The following is a 23,613-nucleotide window of genomic DNA, read 5'->3' as shown; positions in this document are numbered from 1 at the left end:
CTGAAGGGAAGGAAAATGGGACTCGCCGGTGCGTGTCACCTGGCGATTTGGTCACGGGGACACCTAAGCAATCAACCACGACCGAGCAAACGACGTCCGCCGAGGCGGAACCTTCACCAGGTACCCTTCAGGAGGTCCCCCACCGCACATCCACGCACCAACGATGTGGTTCTCAATTCGGCCCGTATTTTTTTTATGACCAACCCGTCCGCAACTTCAAGCACAGACAAATTCTTGAAGCTGTCGCAAAAAATATCGTTCAAGGCTAAGATCACGAAAATGATTTAATCTTATCCAAAGTTGACTGTTTCATGCTTATTAACTATTCCTCTTCCTACAAGTGATTTATTAAAGATAATAATAATATAATAACTCTATATTATTAGGTATGTTTGCCTGTTTTATCGTAACATAATTTAAATATACATTTTGAAAAATTGCGAAAATACCGTAAAGTTAAAAATAATAGATTTCGATCTGGCTCATGAGGTTACCGACATATGGCATGTGGAATTGTGGAGTTCACTGAAACCATCCCAATTGTCATATCTGCGAATTCATCATCATCATATCATGTACATGTACTTAGTTCATTTTACTTTATGTTATTTTTATTTTTATAATGGTATATTTTATGAATAATATGTATTATGTATACTGGGTTATTTTGCCTTTAATAAAAAACTTTATTATTATCAACTGATAGACGTCCACTACTGGACATGGGTCTCTTGTAGGGACTTCCACACGCCACGGTCTTATGCCACCTAAATCCAGCGGCTCCCTGCGACTCGTCTGATGTCGTCCGTCTACCTAGTGGGGGGGTCTTCCAACGCTGTGTCTTCCGGTGCGAGGTTGCCATTCCAGCACCTTGGGACCCCAACGTCTATCGGTTGTACGAACTATGTGCCCCGCCCATTGCCACTTCAGCTTCGCAACCCGTTGAGCTATGTCGGTTACTCTAGTTCTCCTACGGATCTCCTCATTTCTGATTTGATCACGTAGAGAAACTCCAAGCATAGTTCTCTCCATCGTCCGCTGAGTGACTCTGAGCTTTCTTATGAGGCCCATAGTTAGCGACCATGTCTCGGATCCATATGTCATCACTGGCAACACGCACTGTTCGAAGACTTTGGTCTTCAAGCACTGAGGAATTTTGGACAAGAAGACATCTCGAAGCTTCCTGAACGCTGCCCAACCGAGTTGGATTCGGCGGTTGACCTCTTTCTCGAAATTGGACCTACCCAACTAGATTGTATGTCCTAGGTATATATACTCGTCTACAATTTCGAGTGCAGAGCTCTCAACGATTACTGGGTGGGGCCGGACATTAGACATGATTTTCGTCTTACTCATGTTCATTTTTAGGCCCACCTGCTGAGAAGCTCTGATAAGGTCACTGAGCATTGTATTGAGGTCTTCCAGAGTCTCTGCAATAGCGACTATGTCATCGGTAAATCGAAGGTGAGTGTTGTACTCGCCGTTGATGTTAATACCAAGTCCGTTCCAAAGCTGCGGTAAATAATGTATGTAAGTGAATTATATTCCTTTTTGGCTTTTATATTTGTTTAAAAGATTTTTTACACGGGCGTGAGAGTAAAGGATACAAAAACAATAGATGTAAGTTCGTCATCATTTTGAAATAATGATTGTGCTATTAAGAATTTCCCACAATACCTAGTAATGTTTACAAAGTAAACAACTATCTTCATTTACTTACCTACCTATTAAGCCAATTGACACAATAATTATATTTATTTTTGCTGAGAGAGCTCTTTCTATGTAAATGCTATCAAGCTAACTAATAACGATTAAATAGTAAGAACAAAATGTATATCAGAAATCAAACATCGCAACGGAAACTTCCGGTACCTAATTGAAAAAAACCGGTCAAGTGCGAGTCGGACTCGCGCACCTAGGGTTCCGTACTACAGAAGAAGTAAAACGGTAAGAATCACTTTTATTAACAAACCGCAAAACTAACTTTGTTTGTAGAGGTTTATTGTTAGTATCAAAAAATATGATTTTCAGCGTTAGTTTTATTTTTTATGTAAAATATATCATATATACTTCTATTGACCATAATTATTTCAGATTTTTCAATTGGTGAACTTCGGAGATAAGCGGGGAGGAATGGTATTTTTTCGACATTTTGCACGATAAATCAAAATTTATTATGCATAAAAATAAATCAAAATTCTGTTTTAGAATGTTCAGATGAAGCCCTTTTAAATGATACCACATTTGATATAGAATTATCTTACTTTGACAATTGAAAATACTAATTATTATTTCATGTAATAACACATTTTAACTTTTTTTTGTGATGTAACCATAAATTCACGGTTTTCGGATTTTTTCCTTTACTTGTGCTACACCTACCTACCGACCAAATTTCATGATCCTAGCTCTACAAGGGGTACCCTATAGGGTTTTTTGACAGACACGAAAAACAGACAGACAGACATACAACAAAGTGATCCTATAAAGGTTCTTTTTTTTCTTCTGAGGTACGGAACCCTAAAAATGAATGCTTTTATATATTTTATATAATATCTTATAGTTTCATCCAGTTTATCTGTCTGTCTATGAATAAAAATCTTATAAAATAAATCTTTTGACATAGGTAATATTATTATAAGGACTTTGAAAATAATAACCGTAGATATAAATTATCTCCTCAAAGGAGACCGAATAAAAATAACTTTAGGTAGGTATACCTAAGTAATTATAATAATTTTTCACTTATGGTTCGTTAAGCATGAGAGGAAAATAATTATTATTTAACATAATATTGTTCTAGAATAGATAGATACAGTAATATTACCTGATACGATCTTAATAATTTATGTGTTCTTCATTAAGAGTACGCATTTATGAGCAAGCCAAACAGACAGCCAGCTTAAAATAAAACAAACCAAAAACTACTGCGTTTGATATTGTGTCTGGCAAAGAATATAAAAAACTGGCCAAGTGCGAGTCAGACGCGCACCGAAAGTTCCGTACTGGGGTATTTTTTTCGACATTTTGCACAATAAATCAAAAACTATTATGCATAAAAATAAATAAAAATCTGTTTTATACCCCACTTGGCATAGTTATCTTAAAAATTTAAAACTACCTAATTATTTGTTCATGAAAACATTTTAAATTTTTTTTGTGATATAACCACACATTCACGGTTTTCGGATTTATTTTTAGGATTCCGTACCTCAAAAGGAAAAACGGAACCCTTATAGGATCACTTTGTTGTCTGTCTGTCTGTCTGTCTGTCTGTCAAAAAACCTACAGGGTACTTCCCGTTGACCTAGAATCATGAAATTTGGCAGTTAGGTAGATCTTATAGCTGATATTTGGGGAAAAATCTGAAAACCGTGAATTTAGGGTTAGATCACAAAAAAAAATTAAATTGTAGTCATGAATTAATAATTAGTATTTTCAATTTTCGGAGTAAGTAACTATATCAAGTGGGGTATTATATGAAAGGTCTTCACTTGTGCATTCTAAAACAGATTTTTATTTATTTTTATGCATCATAGTTTTTGAATTATCGTGCAAAATGTCGAAAATATACGACTGTAGTACGGAACCCTCAATGCGCGAGCCTGACTCGCACTTGGCTGGTTTTTTTACTTGTGCTATAAGACCTACTCTGCAAAATTTCATGATTCTAAGTCAACGGGAAGTACCCTATAGGTTTTCTTGACAGACACGTCAGATGGACAGACGGACAAGCACAGAGACAGTCAACGAAATGATCCTATAAGGGTTCCTTTTTTTTGAGATACGGAACCCTAAAAACACTGAATGGACAGTTCATGTGGTCTTCTTTACTACCGAGGTTTTGATATTTTTGTCGGCCTCCCTGATCGTGTAGTGGTGTGCGATGTGGTCTTAGGTGGGCGGCGCGCGGCGGTGCCGGGTTCAATTTGGGAATTTAAAATTTCTAAATTGGCTAAGGTCTGGCTTCAGCTGAAATTAGTTACCTTACTTAGTTATCCTACCGGCAAAGCCGTGGTGTCGGCTTAGCCTGCCAGTAAAATGCAGCATAATCGATACGGGGATTTAATAAAACTTAAAGTTAGCCCATTTCCATTTGAAATTGGAATGTAAGGGCTAACTTGGCATCCAATAAAAAAAATTGTATTTCGAATACTTTTTCTTTATTTTTATTTATTTACAAATCTATATCAGTAGGTACCTACCCTTATTATAAATGCGAAAGTGTGTTGGTTAGTTGGTTTGTACTTCAATCACGGCGTAACGGTGCAACGGATTGACGTGATTTTTTGCATGGGTATAGATAAAGACCTGGGAGAGTGACATAGGCTACTTTTGATCCCGGAAAATCAAAGAGTTCTCACGGGATTTTAAAAAAACCTAATTCCACGCAGACAAAGTCGCGGGCATCAGCTAGTCTTATAAAAAAGGACTGACTGACTGACTGATCTATCAGCGCACTGCTCAAACTACTTACTGGACGGATCGGGCTGAAGGCATGCAGATAGATATTATGACGATGACGTAGACATCCGCTAAGAAAGGATTTTTGAAAATTCAACCCCTAAAGGGGTCAAATTTTGACATTTGTGTAGTACACGCGGGAGAAGTCGCGGGAATAAGCTATAGTTAGTATAGTTTAGGATTCGCGTAGGACACGTTTCCATTGCATGTCCCGATTATTTCAACGTAGGGATACAAGGGATACTGACTGCCGTCCCGATTTTTTCTTCCGGTACACTGAGATGATTATTGCATGAAATTGAGTCGATTAAAAAAAATTACTTAGTCTGTTTTATTTATTTTTATGGACAACTCACGCTTGACCGTAAAAATACTGCCTATCCCAAAAAAAATCCAAAAAAAAATCTGACTGTCCCTAAGACAGTTTCCCTGTATGGTTTTATGGATTGCCCCATACTGTTAAAATACCACAATATCAACATCGCAAACAAACACCGCTAAATCTTTATTAAAGAATATAATTCTCGGTTTCCGTAAACCCGTGACTCATTGTTGCAAAAATAAACAAAATAATCAAGTTAAGTAGGTAATTTTAATTCACAACAGAAAAAAGGTAAAACCAAACGAATTTTTCTTTGTTTCGTAAAAGTCCGTGAAGCCAGTGATGAAATAGGTAGGTATACCTACTACCTAGGACCTAGGCTAGGTACTTTAACACGTCGCTTAAAGTACCTACAAAAAGCAATCAATGAGTCAAGTTGGCAATGTTGACGACATCACGCATAAATCGTGATTAACTTAGTAAGTATATACAAATAAAATAGCTATTTTATAACATTTGCAATGCATTTTCCGATAGGGCGTATTGTCTGACGATGCATTGCTCGCGGTTCGTTAAGGTATGATTCCTAACCACGCTACACGCAGCAGTGCTGCCGTAACAGTGCTGTCACCAGCTGTCACAGTCCTGACGCGGGCCGCGGCACAACTGTAGGGCGATTGTCTAAAACCTGCATCAATCATTATTACAATCTCAATTGTTCTGATTGGCTGAATTTGTGCTATTCTTGTTGCAACAATGCATTGTGGCCAATAGTGAGCGAGCGTTAACCAATCAGAGATGATTGTGATCGTGACATTGTAGCTGTCAAACAACCGCGGTAGGGCCCCTGGTCTCCATACAATCTCTATAAGCTTATATGACATTACATTCCGAGCTAGGCAGCAATTTTCCGCTACGTTGTTTTTTTTTTTTTTTTTTTTTTTATTCATGTAAACTTTTTAAAAGTGCTTATGAATAGTCAGGTAGTTTTAATTTACCATTTACCACTGGTTCGGAATGCCGTTCCTACCGAGAAGAACCAGCAAGAAACTCGGCGGTTGCTCTTTTTAATTTTTCAATTTACAATGTTATTATACCGTTGCTGCCGCGACATTGCTGCCTAGCTCGGAATGTAATGTCATATAAGCTTATAGAGATTGTATGGGGAGTGGGGACCAGTAGTGCCGCGACAGGACTGTGACAGCTGGTGACAGCACTGTTGCGGCAGCACCGCTGCGTGCAGCGTGGTTCGGAATCATACCTTTAATCGTTTCATAATGCGGTCGGCTTTATCCACAGAGTACTTTGCTTTATCTTTTTAGTTTCACTAGGTAGGTAATTAATGAACGCATTAATAGGATGGGCAGCGAAATTCGGCAATTCGGCTTAACTATATTTTCATAGCTTAGCTAATTATTCTAAGCCATGGTGCAAAAGTAAAGGGTTCAAAGACTTTTGAATTCAAAGTGAATTTGAAATGAATGAAATGAAATGAAATAAATGAAATGAAATGGAAGACAAGTTGTTACAATAGAGAGTTAAGCCAACATATTATTATCCAGTCAGGAAACCCTGACGTACAAATGTTTTGACAAAGTAGGTACCTAGTACATTTTCATAAAGCTAATAGATTAGATAAGTATATAATACTAGATGATGCCCGCGACTTCAACCGCGTGGATTTAGATTTTTTTAATCCCTTGGGAACTCTTTAATTTTCCGCGATAAAAAGTAGCCTATGTCCTTCCCCGGGATATACCGGGATAGCTAACTCTCTACCAAATTTCATCAAAATCGGTTGAACGGTTGGGCCGTGAAAAGCTAGCAGACAGACAGACAGACACACTTTCGCATTTATAATATTAGTATGGATTGTGTCAATGATATAAATGTCAGTCAATAATATAATAACACAATCGAATTCATTTTAATTCTTGTGCATAAAATTTTAAAAACTCAACAACAGAATAAAATACATTTTGCGACAGCCACTTTTTTAATGCATTTTTGAATTTGTTTACTGGTAGTGCAGTTACAGATTTAGGAATTGCATTAGAGATTTTTACACACATAGCACTACAATTCTTTAAATATGTGGCTGCCCTGGGCACATAGACTAATATAATGCCTGGGCATGATGGTATGATTGATGGAACTATGACTAAGCAGAACCAGGGCCAACTTATACATCGATGCAATTTAATGAGTAAAAGATGTCAAATGAGGCCCCCGTTATCTTTTATATTTACTTTTCGCGGATTTGCCACCTACTCCGTTAAGCATTTAATTAAATATACGTGAACGAATTAACATGAATTTTTTTCCTTATTTTACAGAACCAATCTTATTCATATCTTTTTCGCTCTTTAGTTTTTTAAGAGGGCCTTCAACTCCAAACTTGCTCTAATTTCCCCCCTTGAGTCGAGGCCCGGGCCCAACAGCACCTCATCTGCCCCATTCAGTCCGCGAATGCCCTTTGTTTTCCAGGCGGTCGTATTTTGATTGTTTGGTGGTAAATGGTAATATGGTGATGTAAAGAAATACCGTCATGGATGTTAAACCGAGGTACTTTTAAATAATACCTATTTCTTCTTTTGGTTATATAAACAGATTTTGGGTATTCCGTTTTGATATCTTCTTATAATATAAAAATGAACAACTAAATGTTGTTGCTCATCGCAAATCTCTAGAACCGCTGAACCGATTTCGCTAATTCTTTTTTTAAAATATTCCTTGAAGTACGAGGATGGTTCTTACTGAGAGAAAAATTAAAAAAATTGTAAGTATTAAAAAAAACAAAGAATCGACGGGTCAGCTAGTAATTTTATTTTTAACTGACTTCAAAAAAAGGAGGAGGTTCTCTGTATGTATTTTTTTTTGTATGTTTGTTACGCGATTACTCCGTCAATTATGAACCGATTTTGATGATTCTTTTTTGTTTTGTATGACATTCTTCAGAGGTGGTCCCATTTCAAGTTGATTAAGATCTGATGAATATCTTCGGAGATGGAGAACGGAACTCCTCAATGGATAAGAGTAAATTGCTCGCGATCAGTGTAATAGCTTTGTAAACAGTAGGGTTTTAACCAGGCATAGCATATTTTTAACCGACTTCAACAAAGGAGGAGGTTCTCAATTGAAATGTATGTTTTTTGTATGTTTGTTACGCGATTTCTCAGCCAAATATAAACTGATTTTGATGATTCTTTTTTTGTTTGGTAGGACACACTTGAGAGGTCTATTTTACTTCGGTAAAGATCTGATGAATATCTTCGGAGATGGAGAACAGAACTCCTCAGTGGATAAGAGTAAATTGCTCGCGATCAGTGTAATAGCTTAGTAAACAGTACGTTTTTAGCCAGGCATATCATAGTTTAGTACAATGGGGCCAGTAAAAAATGTGAAATAAAAAAAAATAAAAAAAAATAAAAACCGACTTCAATAACCACAAACACTAAAAAGTAGAAAATAATTTAATTTATTATGCCAATGATTTGCCAATGTGGAGTCACAAAACAATATTATGAAGAGTAGATAGACGGTTCTGGCGGCTAATTGGCACCGGCTCCAAAAAATATTACTATAGAACTACAATAACTCTTGTATACATAATATATTGGGTAATAAATTAAATTATTTACTACTTTTTAGTGTTTGGGGTTATTGAAGTCGGTTTTTATATTTTTTGGAAATTTTATTGCATACGTTTAACAAGGTGAGTTTAATATTATTAAAAATACTGTAAGTACTTAAAACAATCTTGGAATAATGAGTCTAATTAATTTGTGATCTAATTAAGTAGGTACCTAAAGCGTTATACTGTGATTCAAAGTATACCTGTAGGCAGTAGCGTGCAGGTCATAGAGGCATAAATGCACTGCTTACCCCGGTTGTAATAGATCAATGCATATTTTTCATTATGACCTGCCAGTAAACTGGTTCCTACCTAACTAATGCCTACCCTGGCTTTAAACACTGTGCACGCCACTGCCTGTAGGTATCTTTTTACCATAGTAACAATGGATTTGAACAATGAAATTATTATAATTACATTAATAATATTCAATTTATATTATATGCGTAATATGTAGGTAGGTATGTAGATTAAGATATAGGTAGGTACTTGTCTAGGCAACTATTTTATAGTAGACAACACGTATGAACTGTGGAGGTATCTAGGTATTCGTAGGTAGGTATATACCTACATGATATTATTTTAGACTACAATAATAATACAGGCTTTAGTTAGTAGACTACCAGAAGGACGCTTATAATTTTTTTATCGTGAGGCTGTATTATTCATTTTTGGATGATGAAACATAATACCTAAGTATTTTACAATGTTTCTATTATTATTAAAATTATTTTAATTTGAGTAGGTAGGTAAAGGTATCTTTCCGAAGCTCGAGGAAAAGTACCTAAAATATCACATTCAGACCTTTAAAGTTAATCGGCAAATGAGTACACCGTATCTAATTACTAATTATTATTAATTAACTAATTACCGACATGGGTCAAAGTTGCTTAACCATCACCATCACAATTGACATGTGCCGTCACTACTAGGTCACAATCATTAGTACAAGTATTTGCTAATCACGATTTATTATTATTATAATTAGCTGTACATTAAATTATTATGATGTAAAATAAAAGCAAAATTAGTTTAGTAGGTACTGCATAGCAACAATTGACAGACATAATTAATATTATGCATAATTGCATGCATATTTAACGACATTATGTAAATATTTCGAGAAAAGAGTCAGCCGCCGAATTCAACTTGGCTAGGCAGCGTTCAGGAAGATGTCTTCTTGTTCAAATTCCTCAGTGTTTGAAGACCAAAGTCTTCGAACAGTGCGTGGTCGGTTTGGCCTCATAAGAAAGCTCAGGGTCACTCAGCGGGTGATGGAGAGAGCTATGCTAGGCGTTTCTCTACGTGATCTAGAGAAATGAGAAGATTCGTAGGAGAACTAGAGTAACCGACATAGCTCAACGGGTTATGAAGCTGAAGTGGCAATGGGCAGGGCTCACAGTTCGAAAAACCGTTAGACGTTGGGGTCCCAAGGTGCTCGAATGGCGATCTCGCACCGAAAAGTGCAGCGTTGGAAGACACCCCCCTTAGGTGGACAAACGACATCAAACGTGTCGCAGGGAGTCGCTGGTTTCAGGAGGCGCAAAACCGTGGTGTGTGGAAGTCCCTACTAGAGACCTAGGTATGTCCAGCAGTGGATGTCTATAATTGGTTGATAATGATGATTATTATGATGATGATGAATTACTTTCAAGATGTCTGTAAAACATGCATTATGAGACTATTAGACATGACGTGTGTTATCTGTTCCTATGCAGTAATGCTTTAATTTTACATCATACCTAGACTATGATGCAAACGAACAATTACATTAAAATCACCTTCAAATTGCGACACATACTTAAGTTACATCATAATTTAATATTAGACGTAATAATAGAATAACTTTGGCAAAAACTGCTCATTTACCTACCTACTTGAAAATATTTCATCAGATACTCACAGCATTTTTAATTTTATTTCAATTTGGTGGTTTTGATAGACCGTAAAAATCATACGTAGGCTATATATAAAAATCAGTATTTTTGAAGTGAAAACTCCTTTAGGAGTGCTGGGCGATTTTGAGGGTATAAAAACTTCAAGATCGTGTCACGGACATTATAATGTAATGTGATCGGAGTGCCGATAGATGTAAAAATTAAACTTATGTTTATGATTTTAATTTACAATATTTTTTATAAAATAGCGAGCAATTGTGCATGCGGGTTATCTGATGCACCCAGGTGGTGAGGGTTACTTACTACAATTAATTTGAAAATTATAAAAAAACACTATTTTTTGAATTTTCACTTCTGTCGGCAGTCCATACTGATTGTCATTTTTAGGGTTCCGTACCTCAAAAGGAAAAAAAGAAACCCTTGTAGGACCACTTCGTTGTCTGTCTATCGTGTCTGTCAAGAAACCTATAGGGTACTTCCCGTTGACCTACAATCATGAATTTTGGCAAGTAGGTAGGTCTAGCACACGTAAGGGAAAAAATTCGAAAACCGTGAGTTTGTTGGGTAAGTACATCACAAAAAAAATTAAAATATGTTCATGAACAAATAATTAGTATTTTCAACTTTCAAAGAAAGATTAATATATCAAGTGGAGTAACATGCATAATAGTTTTTGATTTATCGTGCAAAATGTCGAAAAATGTAGTACGGAACTCTTGGTGTGCGAGTCTGACTCGCACTTGGCCGGTTATTTATATTAAATCTTTGATTCTATTGCACTGAAGCGGAAATAAAGAGAAGTGGTGCCTATCTACCTAAGTACCTAGGGACGAAGGGAAACAAAACGCGCAAAGGGCGGTCCTTTCAGAAGTAATGTTTTCCACTCAACCCTGCCTAACAGCACCTTAGAGAATACACGGGTTTTGCGGGTTCTTATTCTTTTACCGTCCTTCTATGGCCTATCGCAGACAAACGATAAAATTAATAGTCGGTCTAACAAAAATAAAATAATAACAGAAGGGCTATTTCAAACAAAAATCGGTTCTATCAAGCTTCTAGTTATGATACTGGATTCAAGTTGTTAGCAAAAAACGAGTGGCAACTAGGGATTTTTTTTTTGATCGAAATGGCCCGTCTTTTGGTAGGCTCATGGAATTAGGAATTACGTGACAGGTCGAGATGGCAATCAGGGTGGGGACGCCCCGCACACCTGCACGGCCCCCGCGCTAACCCGGTGCGGAATAGCGCGGGTGACGTGCGGGTGTGCGGGGCGTCCCCCCACCTCATACCCCGCGATTGATATCTCAACCTGTAGCAAACTATATATACCTACTTCGTTCTTAAAATTTTTTTGGGTAGACTACTACGTAGAGATGTTGAGCACAGGATATTTGACGAGGTATTTTAACCGTGACTTTGCATCAAAAAACATTACCTTAATACGTGAATAACTTGCATCTAAGGTAACGAATATTATAGCCTGTCCTGTTAACTTTCGCACTGGAGAAATTCGGATACATCCATAAACATACCTTATCATTAAAATACCTATTTTAAACAAATTCTCTTCAACACGACTTATGTGACATATTCCACAAGTTATGTGACAATGCGATAGCGGTACGATACATTGCCAAAAAACCCGGCCAAGTGCGAGTCAGGCTCGCGCAACGAGGGTTCCGTACTACAGTCGTATTTTATCAACATTTTGCACGATAATTCAAAAACTATCATGCATAAAAATAAATTAAAATCTTTTTTAGAATGCACAGGTGAAGACCTTTCATATGAAACCTAACTTAATATAGTTATCTTACTTCGAAAATAGAAAATACTAATTATCAGTTCATGACCACAATTAAATTATTTTTGGTGTGAAGTAACCACAAATTCACGGTTTTCAGATTTTTCCCCGAATGTCTGCTACAAGGCCTACCTACCTACCAAATTTCATGATTTTAGGTCAATAGGAAGTACCCTGTAGGTTTCTTGACAGACCGACAGACAGACAGACAGACAACAAAGTGATCCTATAAGGGTTTCGTTTTTCCTTTTGAGGTACGGAACCCTAAAAAGAGTTGGTTTTTATGTCAGTGCAAATTCATGTTCAAGCAGTTGTCCTATAAATATTGTTTATAAATAATTGCACAACACTTCTCGTCCTTTGCAGATACAAATCGGTATTTTATTAGCAAAGCGGTTATGTGCGTTAGCCTTTACACGGTTTTAGCGTTTAAAAATTTGCTTTTGACCAAAGTTGAATATTCCGGAAAAGAAAAGTCCCGTTTCTGGCGAAAAAAACCGGAAGCTCGATATTGGTCCTGTAAGAGCTTTTGGACGTCCCTCTTTTAATCTCGAAAGGCAATATAGTTTAAATATTATGCATACTTTTACAAGCTTGCTATTATAGAAATTATGCCCCGCGGCATATCGCATACTGAGATTTAGGAGATCTAGTAGGTACTTGTATGAGTTTATCGCTACGACTGAGTCTAACCGCAATCAAATAGGTAACAGGGAAATATGAGGTTCCATTAAATGCACCAAGAACCGCAAAATTGCATACATTTGACGCTAAGCTTTTAATCTTGGCTAATCTTGCCCAAAAATGAGCTAAAATTGCTCATGGGTATAAATTCTCTTAAAACCCAAAACTAGGATTGTCATTAGGGTAACCGGTTCAATAGGTGAACATTTAAGCGGAATTCAAGTGTTATACTTTTTTTAAATAATAATAATAATAATCTTTATTTTCAGATAAAAATCCAGCAATTTATACACTGTACGTATACAATATAATAAAATAACGTTTAGATGAAATAAAATTAAAATAAAATAAATAGCCAAAAGTAAAAAGTAAAAGTAAAATCTTACTTCTTATTCGCGTCCCGATATACACGATAATCATCATAATCATCATAATCATAATCATCATTGTCGTGAAAAATAAAACACAGATACTTAAAACTGAAAATCATGATGATAACCATGATAATCATGGCTATGGTGATCATTATCTTCATGAACATCATGAACACCATCATAATTCTCAGTTTAGCTGCGTTTTATTTTTTATTTACTCACTAATTCTACACTTTACTGTTATACTTTATACATTTCCTAGGAGAATTTTGGAATTGTATAGAGTGCCTAGGAAATAGGGATTGTATACAACGCCCAGGAAATGTATGAAATGGTCAACGATACTAGATTGCATATTTTTTACTTTGCCAAAACAAGCCCGGTATTTCATGGAATGACTAGATATTCCATAGAATAACAGAAATATATATATTTCCGGTAACAATGTCAATTTTTCAACTTTTTATATACCATGTTTTGTATCACATTCCAGCGTTAATATTCATTGCACAAGTTATTACTCTTACAAGAATATTATGAAATTTCTATGACTAAAGAGCTGTTATTAAAACACTCACAATAGAAACTTTCTTAAACAAGGCCTGGAAAAGTGTCGATTCTGAACGTTTTAATGTTATTTTGCACAACGACATTATTAATCGCATAGCCGTTGAATAGAATCAAAAGCGCTGTAGAAATTAGGTAGGGAAGTACTTAGTTACTTTTGTGATCTCTTTTTTAAATAACCTACCTATCTTCTATTTAAAGCTTCTATAAGATCAGATATAGATCCGAGAACAATAAGCAAAAACTTTATGTACTAAGAGCCAGCGCATGCCAGACCTTTGTTATTTTATAAAAGCTGAAAGTTTCTCTGCGTATTGTCTCCAACACAGGAGGAACGATCAACGACTATAAAGTTTAGACCATGGTGGCTTAGGGAGAGCAGGCAAATAATAAAGGTGTAAAAAATCTTACGTCAAAGTATAAAGACTAATTTTTAGGGCTCCGTACTCCAAAAGTAAAAACGGAATCCTTATAGGATCACTTCGTTGTCTGTCTGTGTGTCTATCTGTCAAGAAACCTATAGGGTACTTCCCTTGAACCTAGAATCATGTTTGACAGGTAGGTCTTATAGCACACGAGTAAGGGGAAAATCCGAAGCCGTGAATTTGTGGTTGCATCACAAAAACAATGTGTTCATGAACAAATAATTATTTCAAATTTTCAACTTTCAAAGTAAGATTGTGGGGTATCGTATGAAACGGCTTTACCTGTACATTCAAGAACAGATTTTAATTTATTTTTATACATAAAAGTTTTTGATTTATCGTGCAAAATGTCGAAAAAACCGGCCATGTGCGAGTCACACTCGTGCACATACTACAATCGTATTTTATCGACATTTTGCACAATAAATTAAAAACTATTACGCTTAAAAAAAATAAAAATCTGTTTTAGAATGTACATGTAAAGCCCTTTCATGTGGTACTCCACTTGATATAGTAATCTTACTTTGAAAGTTAAAAATAACAATAGTTGTTCATGAACACATTTTTATTCTTGTGATGTAACCACAAATTCGCGGTTTTCAGATTTTTCCCCTGACTGCTATAAGATCTACCTTCCTGCCCAATTTCATGATTCTAGGTCAACGGGAAGTACCCTATAGGTTTCAAGACAGACAGACAGACAACAAAGTAAGGTTCCGTTTTCCTTTTGAGTTACGGAACCCTAAAAATAAAACAAAAATCACTTACCAATAGAGCCAACAAGGACGGAGTATGTGAGGAACAAGCTGTAGTCAACTTCGGTGAACTTGAACTTGTAGCGGGTGAACCAGTACGTCATCTGCGCCTCACCTTTATTCCAAACGAAACATCTATTAGTCAAGCGAGCCCTTTGAGCGGTCGGTCATCATCTGCAAACATTATGCTTAGCAGATTCTGCGCAACGGCAATCAGTACCCTTATCATAAATGCAAAAGTGTGTTTGTTTGTTGGTTTGTTGGTTTGTTGGTTTATTGGTTTGTTGCTATATGCTAATGCAAATAGCATTGCAAGAGACGGTTTACTACTTAAAAGTTACGAAACTTATAAGTAGGTAGGTAAGTATTATTCTTTATCCGAGTATGGAAAAATTTGCCTCATAAAAAGAATAAAATAAAATAAATTACTTAGCCAATGTTTGGGGAAACAAGTCATCTTCGCAATTTATGAAGTGAAAATTTTATAGGCGCGTTGGGCAATTTTGGGATGGGTTACGAACTTCAAGGTCGCGTCACCGACATTCTAATATAAAATATAGTACTTTGAGTGCCGCTAGACGTAAAAACTAAAAATTTACAACTCATGTATTTGGAAAGGTACTGCATTTAATTTGGAATCCAAAAAAACACTTTTTCAAAAACTCTTATTATACCACCTAAATGAAAAAATGTGTTTATCTGTCTCTTACGTTTTCACGGCTTTACCATTTAATCGTTTCTAGCTTATCCTCGCAACTTCGTCCGCTTAGACCACACAAATTTCAAACCCCTATTTCACCCCCTTAGAGGTTGAATTTTCGAAAATCCTTTCTTAGCGGATGCCTACGTCATAATAGTTATCTGCATGCCAAACTTCAGCCCGATCCGTCCAGTAGTTTGAGCTGTGCGTTGACAGATTAGTCAGTCAGTCAATCCTTTTATATATTTAGACTAGATGATGCCCGCGACTTCGCCCGCGTGAACTTGGGTTTTTTAAAAATCCCGTGGGAACTCTTTAATTTTCCTGGATAAAAAGTAGCGTATGCCCAGCCCGATCTGTCTAGTAGTTTAAGCTGTACGTTGATAGATCAGTCAGTCAGTCAGTCACCTTTTTCTTTTATATATTTAGATTGACGATATTTGGCACAATGATAGCTTACATCCTGAAGACAGGCATAGGATATTATTTATCCCGCTCAGTCAGACTGCCCAGGGGATTTTCAAGAATTTTAAACTCACACGGATTATGTCGTGGGATAACGCTATTATAGTACAACCTACGAGTACACCTGCGATTTAATAAAAATGGGTTGATTCATTTACTGACGGCAGATATAAATAAATGAACGTTGATCTCCATTGAACTCTGATATACTGTGCCATATTTAACTAAGGAATTACGACGTAATAGAATCTAATTACATTTTACTTCCCTGTTCAAACAGCATAAATAGTTTTCGGAATATACAAAAACAGAACAAGACCTCTGTGACCCGCTAAAGTTAAACTAAGTAGAGTGATATTCCACTGAGAACGATATCCTTGGAGATAATATAGTATATGTTTGTAAACTTACTGATAACTAAGAAAAAACATAATAAAAAAATACTGGAATGACAATGTTATTAAAATTCAAAATAGAAGCAATATTTTAAAGGGGTAAGAATAAGATTAATATATTATAGCTTTCTAAAAAGATAGCTTAGCTATACATCTACCCTCTAACAAATAAACCTGGAATAGCGGTGGAATAGTTATACTCTGTTTTGTCTTATGCCTTCAAATGTCAAATTACTGATGACAGAGAAAGACAAAACAGAGTATTCCACCGCTATTCCAGGTTTATTTGTTAGAGGGTAAATCTTTCTGGCTTTAAAACTGCCAGTGGCGTGCACAGGGTTTGAACCTAGGGTAAGCATTAGGTAGCTAACTACCTATTTAATGACAGGTCATCATGAAAAATGAGCACTAAGCCATTTCAACTAGGGTAGGCAGTGCTTTTATGCCTCTATGATCTGCACGCCACTGAAAACTGCCTACCCCTTCCAGCCCCTTCCTTATCTTAGACTGCATCTTCTCTTACCACGACCTTATCCTTATCCTTGTATAGGATTTAAAAAAAATTTAAGGAAGATTTATAGATTAGTCTGAATGCTAAAATTGAAAATTATTTTTAGGTTGATAAAAAAAGGGGGAAAATCGGAGGTTTGGAATTTCAAAAAATTAAACCAACGCTCCTAACTAGCATATTTTTTTAATATTAACAATAAACCTTCACACACAAAGTTAGTTTTGCCGTTTTACTTCTTCTGTAGTACGTAACCCTCGGTGCGCGAGTCTGACTCGCAATTTTATAAACATGATTGTCGTCAAGCGCAAGCCTGTGGCTTTATCGACGGATGTATGTAAGAGACATAAATCTATCTAGTTATACCTGAAACATAAGTCTGAGGTAAGTCACAATAGGAAGGTAGTGACGCTCTATAGAATCTCGGCCTCTCTCTCTCTAGGCTCTCTATAAGTCCTATGTAGGAAATGTTAAGACTGTACTGATATCTCAGCAGCACAGAAATACGTTTTGTCCTCTTTTGATAATACTGCTCTACGTGTCTTTCATTATTATAGTCGTAAATACAATTTATAAGAGTTACAGCATTACTTCAGTTGAATTGGTAATTATTATGTTACTTATCAGTTTGTGTTCGCACCTAGTCAGATAGATCACGTTGACATCTAAAAGTTATCAATGTCCTAACATTTGGCCTGTACTATATTTTTACCGTCTTTGTGTTTGAAGCGTACATAGTACGTACTTATTAATAGGGTTCCGTACCTATTTTTTTATTTTATTTTATTCAGATGCTTACCACTGCGCCAGATTTTACCTGGCGCAGTGGTAAGCGATGTGGTCTTATTAGTGGGAGGTCACAGGTTCCATTCCTGGCAGGGGTTTGGAATTTTATAATTTTTAAATTTCTGGTCTGGTCTGTGGGAGGCTTCGGCCGTGGCTAGTTACCACCCTACCGGCAAAGCCGTGCCGCCAAGCGATTTAGCGTTCCGGTACGATGCCGTGTAGAAACCAAAGGGGCAATGGGTTTAATAAAAACTGACATACCCCTGTTAGCCCGCTTCAATCTTAGACTGCATCATCACTTACCACCAGGTGAGATTGCACTCAAGGGCTAACTTGTAACTGAATTTAAAAAAATATAAGTTAGTCCTTGACTGCCATCTCACCTGGTAGTAATTCAATCTAAGATGGAAGCTGGCTAACCTGGAAAGGCAGGCAGTTTTTATTAAATCCATGACCCCTTTGGTTCCTACACGGCATATTCATTTCATTCTAATAAAGCAATTTAATCAACAAAGACCTTCTATAATATTAGTGAATCAAAAATGAAAAGGTGTAGAACCTATTTCTATTAATTAAAATTATTTGTAATTTTATTATTATTAAGAATAAGAAAAATAAAAAACATTAAAAATAGATTCCATTATAATATAAGATTAACCGCATACCTACATCGTTAATGAATTTAAGTTTTATCAACAAAAGACGGAAAAATGACTATATTTAACTTTTAATATGAATTATTTATTTATGTAAATTTTTAATGCTCGCAATTATTATAATTTACATCAATGTTATACTTAGTTATTCACACCATACAGTTTTATGATGTAGTAAAACACTATTGTGAGTACGTATAATAATATTAAGATGACTCATAATATATTATAATCGATAACACCGTCTTTATTCCTGTCCATAAAGCCTACTTATCTACATTAAAAAGAAAACCGGCCAAGTGCGAGTCAGGCTCGCGCACCGAGTGTTCCGTACTACAGTCGTATTTATTCGACATTTTGTACGATATGAATTATCGTAAAAAACTATAATGCATAAAAATAAATAAAAATCGTTCTTAGAATGTACAAGTAAAAAGCCCTTTCATATTATGATAACACATTTTGGTATAGTTATCTTACTTTGAAAGTTGAAAATACAAATTATTTGATAATGAACATATTTCATTTTTTTTATCTAACCACAATTTCACGGTTTTCGGATTTTTCCCTTACTTGTGCAATAAGACGTCTACCTGCCTGCCAAATTTCATGATTCTAGCTCAACGGGAAGTACTCTATAGTTTTCTTGACAGACACGACAGATAGACAGACAAACGAAGTGATCCTATAAAGTTTTCTTTTTTTCTTTTGAGGTACGGAACTCTAAAACAGGCCTTTTTAACCGACTTCAAAAAAAGGAGGAGGTTCTCAATTCGTCGGAATCTTTTTTAGTCTTTACTTTGGACAAATATTTTATGAATCAAAGAGCTTGTCAACTACTGTGAAGCCTATTTAAAAATATAATTTCAGCGTACCTACCTAGGTCAGCCAAAACAAAAAATCCTTGCTTCATCTTTGTTTTTATTGTTATCCGCAATATCCAAATAGCTAATTAATAACTATTAACTATACATTTTTACTAGGTATGGACTTTAACCTTAGATAATAATTACTTTGTCTAAAGTAAACAAACCTATTCAAGCGGTTCGCCTAGTAAGCAATGAACTCTTTACTCTATCACACAATCTAATTACCTACAATAAATTAACCTTAATCTGTGTCACTGTAATAGTTTTAAAAAACAATCAAAAGCATTTACTATTTATTTTAAAATGATTGCTTGTGGTTTATTATTCTACCTCGTGCCAAAAGTTCGTAGAAAATGCGAGATAATTTCCACATTAAACTAGAAATCTTAGGAAATTTTAGAAGCTCTACTAATTTTTTAATGACTGGAGAAGAATGATCGGGTCTGTGCTTCCTTCTTCAAATAGGTAGCAATACCTACCAACTTATTCCCAATGCCTTTAACTTTTCCTCATAACATTAAGTAAAAGGATAGTTAGTGGATGCTACGAGTAATTAATTTGGTTTTTATTTTCACAAATCGAAAATTCAAGACTGCAAATACATATTTGATAAGAGCACTTTTTCGATTGATATTATGCCTTGATATTTGTTACAGGTTTATAGCACATCAACATCGAGGGAAAAGGAAATTTACATTCGGCCATAAAATGAAAATAAAATCTAGCGATGCGAGCGCATGTGGTGTACTTTTACGACAACAATTTATCCACACACGTCAGATTTTGATTATGAAAAACATTATATTATTATATTTTTTATTGTATTTTATTTGTACCAAAAACATTTACAATAAAGAGAAAAGAGAGTAAAAGTGGACAGGGAAGCACTCATCTCTATATGAGAGATCGCTAGCAGTGACCCTTGGCAGTGCGAGAGATCGTAGGAATAATAAGCCATTTTTTTATTCCGTGGCAACTCGTTGATGTTTCGGGAAAAAAAGTAGCCCATGGCCTTCCCCAGGATGCAAGCTATCTCTGGACCAAATTATGTTAAAATCGGTTAAACCGTGAAAAACTAGCAGACAGGTAGACACACTTTCACATTTACTTATAATGTTAAATATGGATAATATGGATGATCTAAAGTTGTAAACTGTTGCTAAGTTGTGTTCTAAGTACAATCAAGGTTTCGCTAATCAATATCACAAAGCGACAAACCTTTGATGAATCAAAGAGCTTTCATTCCGGAGACGGATATTAGGCTACCTGCATCCGTCTCCGGAATGATACTTAAGTAGATATTCGTACTCTATACTAATTAGATGATGCCAGCGATTTCTTCGGTGTGGATTCAGGTTTTTTTTTTAAATCTCGTGGAAATCTTCCGGAACTAAAAGTAGCCTATGTCCTTCCCCGGGATGCAAGCTATCGCTGAACCTTTCGTCAAAATCGGTTAAACGACGGTTGGACCGTGAAAAGCTAGCAAATAGACAGACAGGGAGAAAGATAGACACACCTTCGCATTTATAATATTAATATGGATAAAAATAGAAATACTTTACCTAAAACCGGTCCTACGATGAACATGTACGCAAACATAACTAAAACGATTTGCAAACGTCGTGAGCCCTCGCGCTGTTTGAATGCTACATTCACAGTTGCCGCGAAATCTTGCACCGAAAACATGGAGAGCACCGTTTCAGGTTCGTCGTCATCAATATTCTTCTTCTTCTTTTCCTTGAGTCTTAGAAGTATGTACACAAAACCAGTCATGTAGAAAATACACGCTACAGTAAAAACACCGTAATAACCAAAACGTTTTGTCATTATTCCACTAAGGGCTAGCCCAATTGGCCTGCTGAGAGTCAATATAGCTGTGATAATCCCTAAACGAAAAGTCCGTTCAGAATCACTTGTGATATCCGTGACATAGCTGTATACCGCCATTGTCATTGCAACACGACCACCGGCTAGTGCTGGAGGCAGGCCCTCAATTATGGCCGTTTCGTTTAAGCCCACTTGGAGAAAGAATACTGTACTCAGAATGATGCCAAAACATGATAAAAGTTTTCCTAAAATTGGGAACACCATGAAGCTCTTTCTGTTCCCTGTGCGATCGCTCCAAGCCCCAACAAACAGGGTTAAAATTCCAGGCAGTGCTGTCTGTAAAGGGAAGCTCCACGCTGTCATTCCCGCTACCATCTTCTGAACATTCTTCTCTTGCTCTGTGTAATTGTGTGTTCGACCTTGCATAATGTGACTGCATGTCTCCTCGTCGTATTTTAAATTTACTAGGCATGATTTTTCTAAACATAAATTCTGTACAGCTAATCCCGCTAAAACACTCGGTAGCACATAACATATTACATACGGTTCCACTGTCACTTTTGATTTCAGAGACCATGTTTTTTTAATAAACTCCTTCAACCTGCCGCTGAATTTTTTTTCAGATTTTTTTATTTCTTTCTCATACGATTTGCACTTGCATGGTTCTATATTGAAAATCTTTTCGGGCACTTCGACCCGCAACGTCATCTTGATTACCGATTGCCAATATACAGTTCATTTGCTTTTAGCATACTACGCAAACTCTACTTTTATTTTGATTAACGTAATGCTTGGGTTATTTATTCTGACAAAATATTATTCCGATTTTTAATTTAATAGTCGCGACCGCACACTGGCGCGTGCGGCTTATGATTGGCCGCTAAGTAGTTACGTTGCGACTGTTTTTGAGAGCTTGAACTCGACTACAGTGCCTATCAGCTGGGTACTGTTACTTTTTACTCCATCATTATATCTCGCTGTAAATATTATATTGCTCCGCTGAAGTTTATTAACAAACTGAAATTGAGTAGCACGTTCACTTTTAACACCGCAACCTTCCCATAGGTCGCCTTGAGAATTCTTACATGAATTAGTACCTACCCTAAACTATTCGACTAAGGTTTTTTTACATTAATTGAGATAATTTGACTACGTGTTTCAATCAAAGCACTACGCAGACGTCACGTACATGTTCGTCCTAATTTTTTTGTAAAGTCGGTCAAGATGAAAATTGCGTAATGATAATATTAAAAATAAATTAGATGGATGCCATTGACACTGGATGTAATTTGTGAATGAGCTGTAAAAAAGCAATTGTGCCCCAAGGTTTTTAATTGAAGTTGCTCTCTTTCCTAAAATTGGATTTAAACATTATTCCAGTTCAAACATCTTTTTAGGGTTCCGTAGTAAACAAGGAACCCTTATAGTTTCACCATGTCCGTCCGTCTGTCTGTCCGTCCGTCCGTCCGTCCTCGGTTAATCTCAGAGACTATTAGTGCTAGAAATCTGTAATTTGGCATGGGTAAACATTAATCACGCCGACAAAGTGGTGAAATAAAATTTTGATAAATATTTTTTTTTAGGGTAGCTCCCGTACATGTACGCACTTGGCCGGTTTTTTAATAGAGACTCGTGTACATAGACTTTATCGTAAAGAAGAAAAAAGAACCTAAGAACCTGCGTCGAATGACCTGAGTCATATTTCTATTTTCTACGATGAAAACAGAATTGGGTAGGTACTGTGGTAGCACGGAGTATGAATGAAACGGCTGCTCACATATTTACAAGATATAATTCAGGATAAACACAATTAATATAACAGACGAAATCAAGAAAACTGGAGCTCGGTGCTCGACAGTGATGTGTCGGTCTTGGTATCTGAGGAGCGAATCCTCCTGGTCACGCACGTTACAAGATTTCACATTCCCTATCATCCGCTCGTCACGTCAACATCTTCTACCATTGTATTATATAAAGCTCGCGAGCCCGTCTGTATTGTATATAACATATCAATTGTAAAGTGTAAAATAAACATCACTATATGTAGCTGGTTCTTCATTGCACCACACCTTCAGCTACAGTACCTACGCATCGCCTATCTATATTACTTACCCACTCGGTTTAAATTCACATTAGCATATTTAGGGTTCCGCACTTGAAGGGTGCGAACGGAACTCTGTTACTAAGCCTCCGCTGTCCGTCGCGTCTGTCAAGGCAAATACCCAATTGAGGTATGGACGGTCCTGGGTCAAATAAACTAGTGCATCGTTATCTATCGGTAGTGCACGCTAGGATATTAAAAAACGAATGACAAAATCCTACATGGAACTTTTTCAAAACCAATAAATGATAGGCGTGGTAGACACCAAATGACCCTGAAATTTGATCGAGATCTACTTACATGTTGAATTGTTCAACCCTGTCGCGCTCCACTATAGACGTGAGCATGCTCCTTTACGAAAATAACCGAGTGACATCAA

The 23,613-nt window shown here is 36.3% G+C and overlaps 1 protein-coding gene across 1 annotated transcript in view; it reads right to left on the bottom strand.

Annotated features, from left to right (window-relative positions):
• The window catches only part of LOC117991713 (probable peptidoglycan muropeptide transporter SLC46), a 28,096-nt gene extending 6,027 nt beyond the window's left edge, over window positions 1-22,069 (bottom strand). Inside the window, exons 1-2 of the mRNA XM_034979314.2 lie at window positions 20,869-22,069; window positions 14,941-15,042 (exon numbers count right to left, since the gene is read on the bottom strand). Coding sequence (XP_034835205.1) covers window positions 14,941-15,042; window positions 20,869-21,841 — 1,075 coding nt within the window. The 5' untranslated portion in view covers window positions 21,842-22,069. The remainder of the gene's footprint in view (window positions 1-14,940; window positions 15,043-20,868) is intronic.
• Between the last annotated feature and the right edge of the window lie 1,544 nt (window positions 22,070-23,613).

The sequence above is a fragment of the Maniola hyperantus genome, chromosome 20 (assembly GCF_902806685.2).
Source record: "Maniola hyperantus chromosome 20, iAphHyp1.2, whole genome shotgun sequence".
NCBI classification, from domain to species: domain Eukaryota; kingdom Metazoa; phylum Arthropoda; class Insecta; order Lepidoptera; family Nymphalidae; genus Maniola; species Maniola hyperantus.
This window is presented reverse-complemented; position numbering and strand designations above follow the sequence as displayed.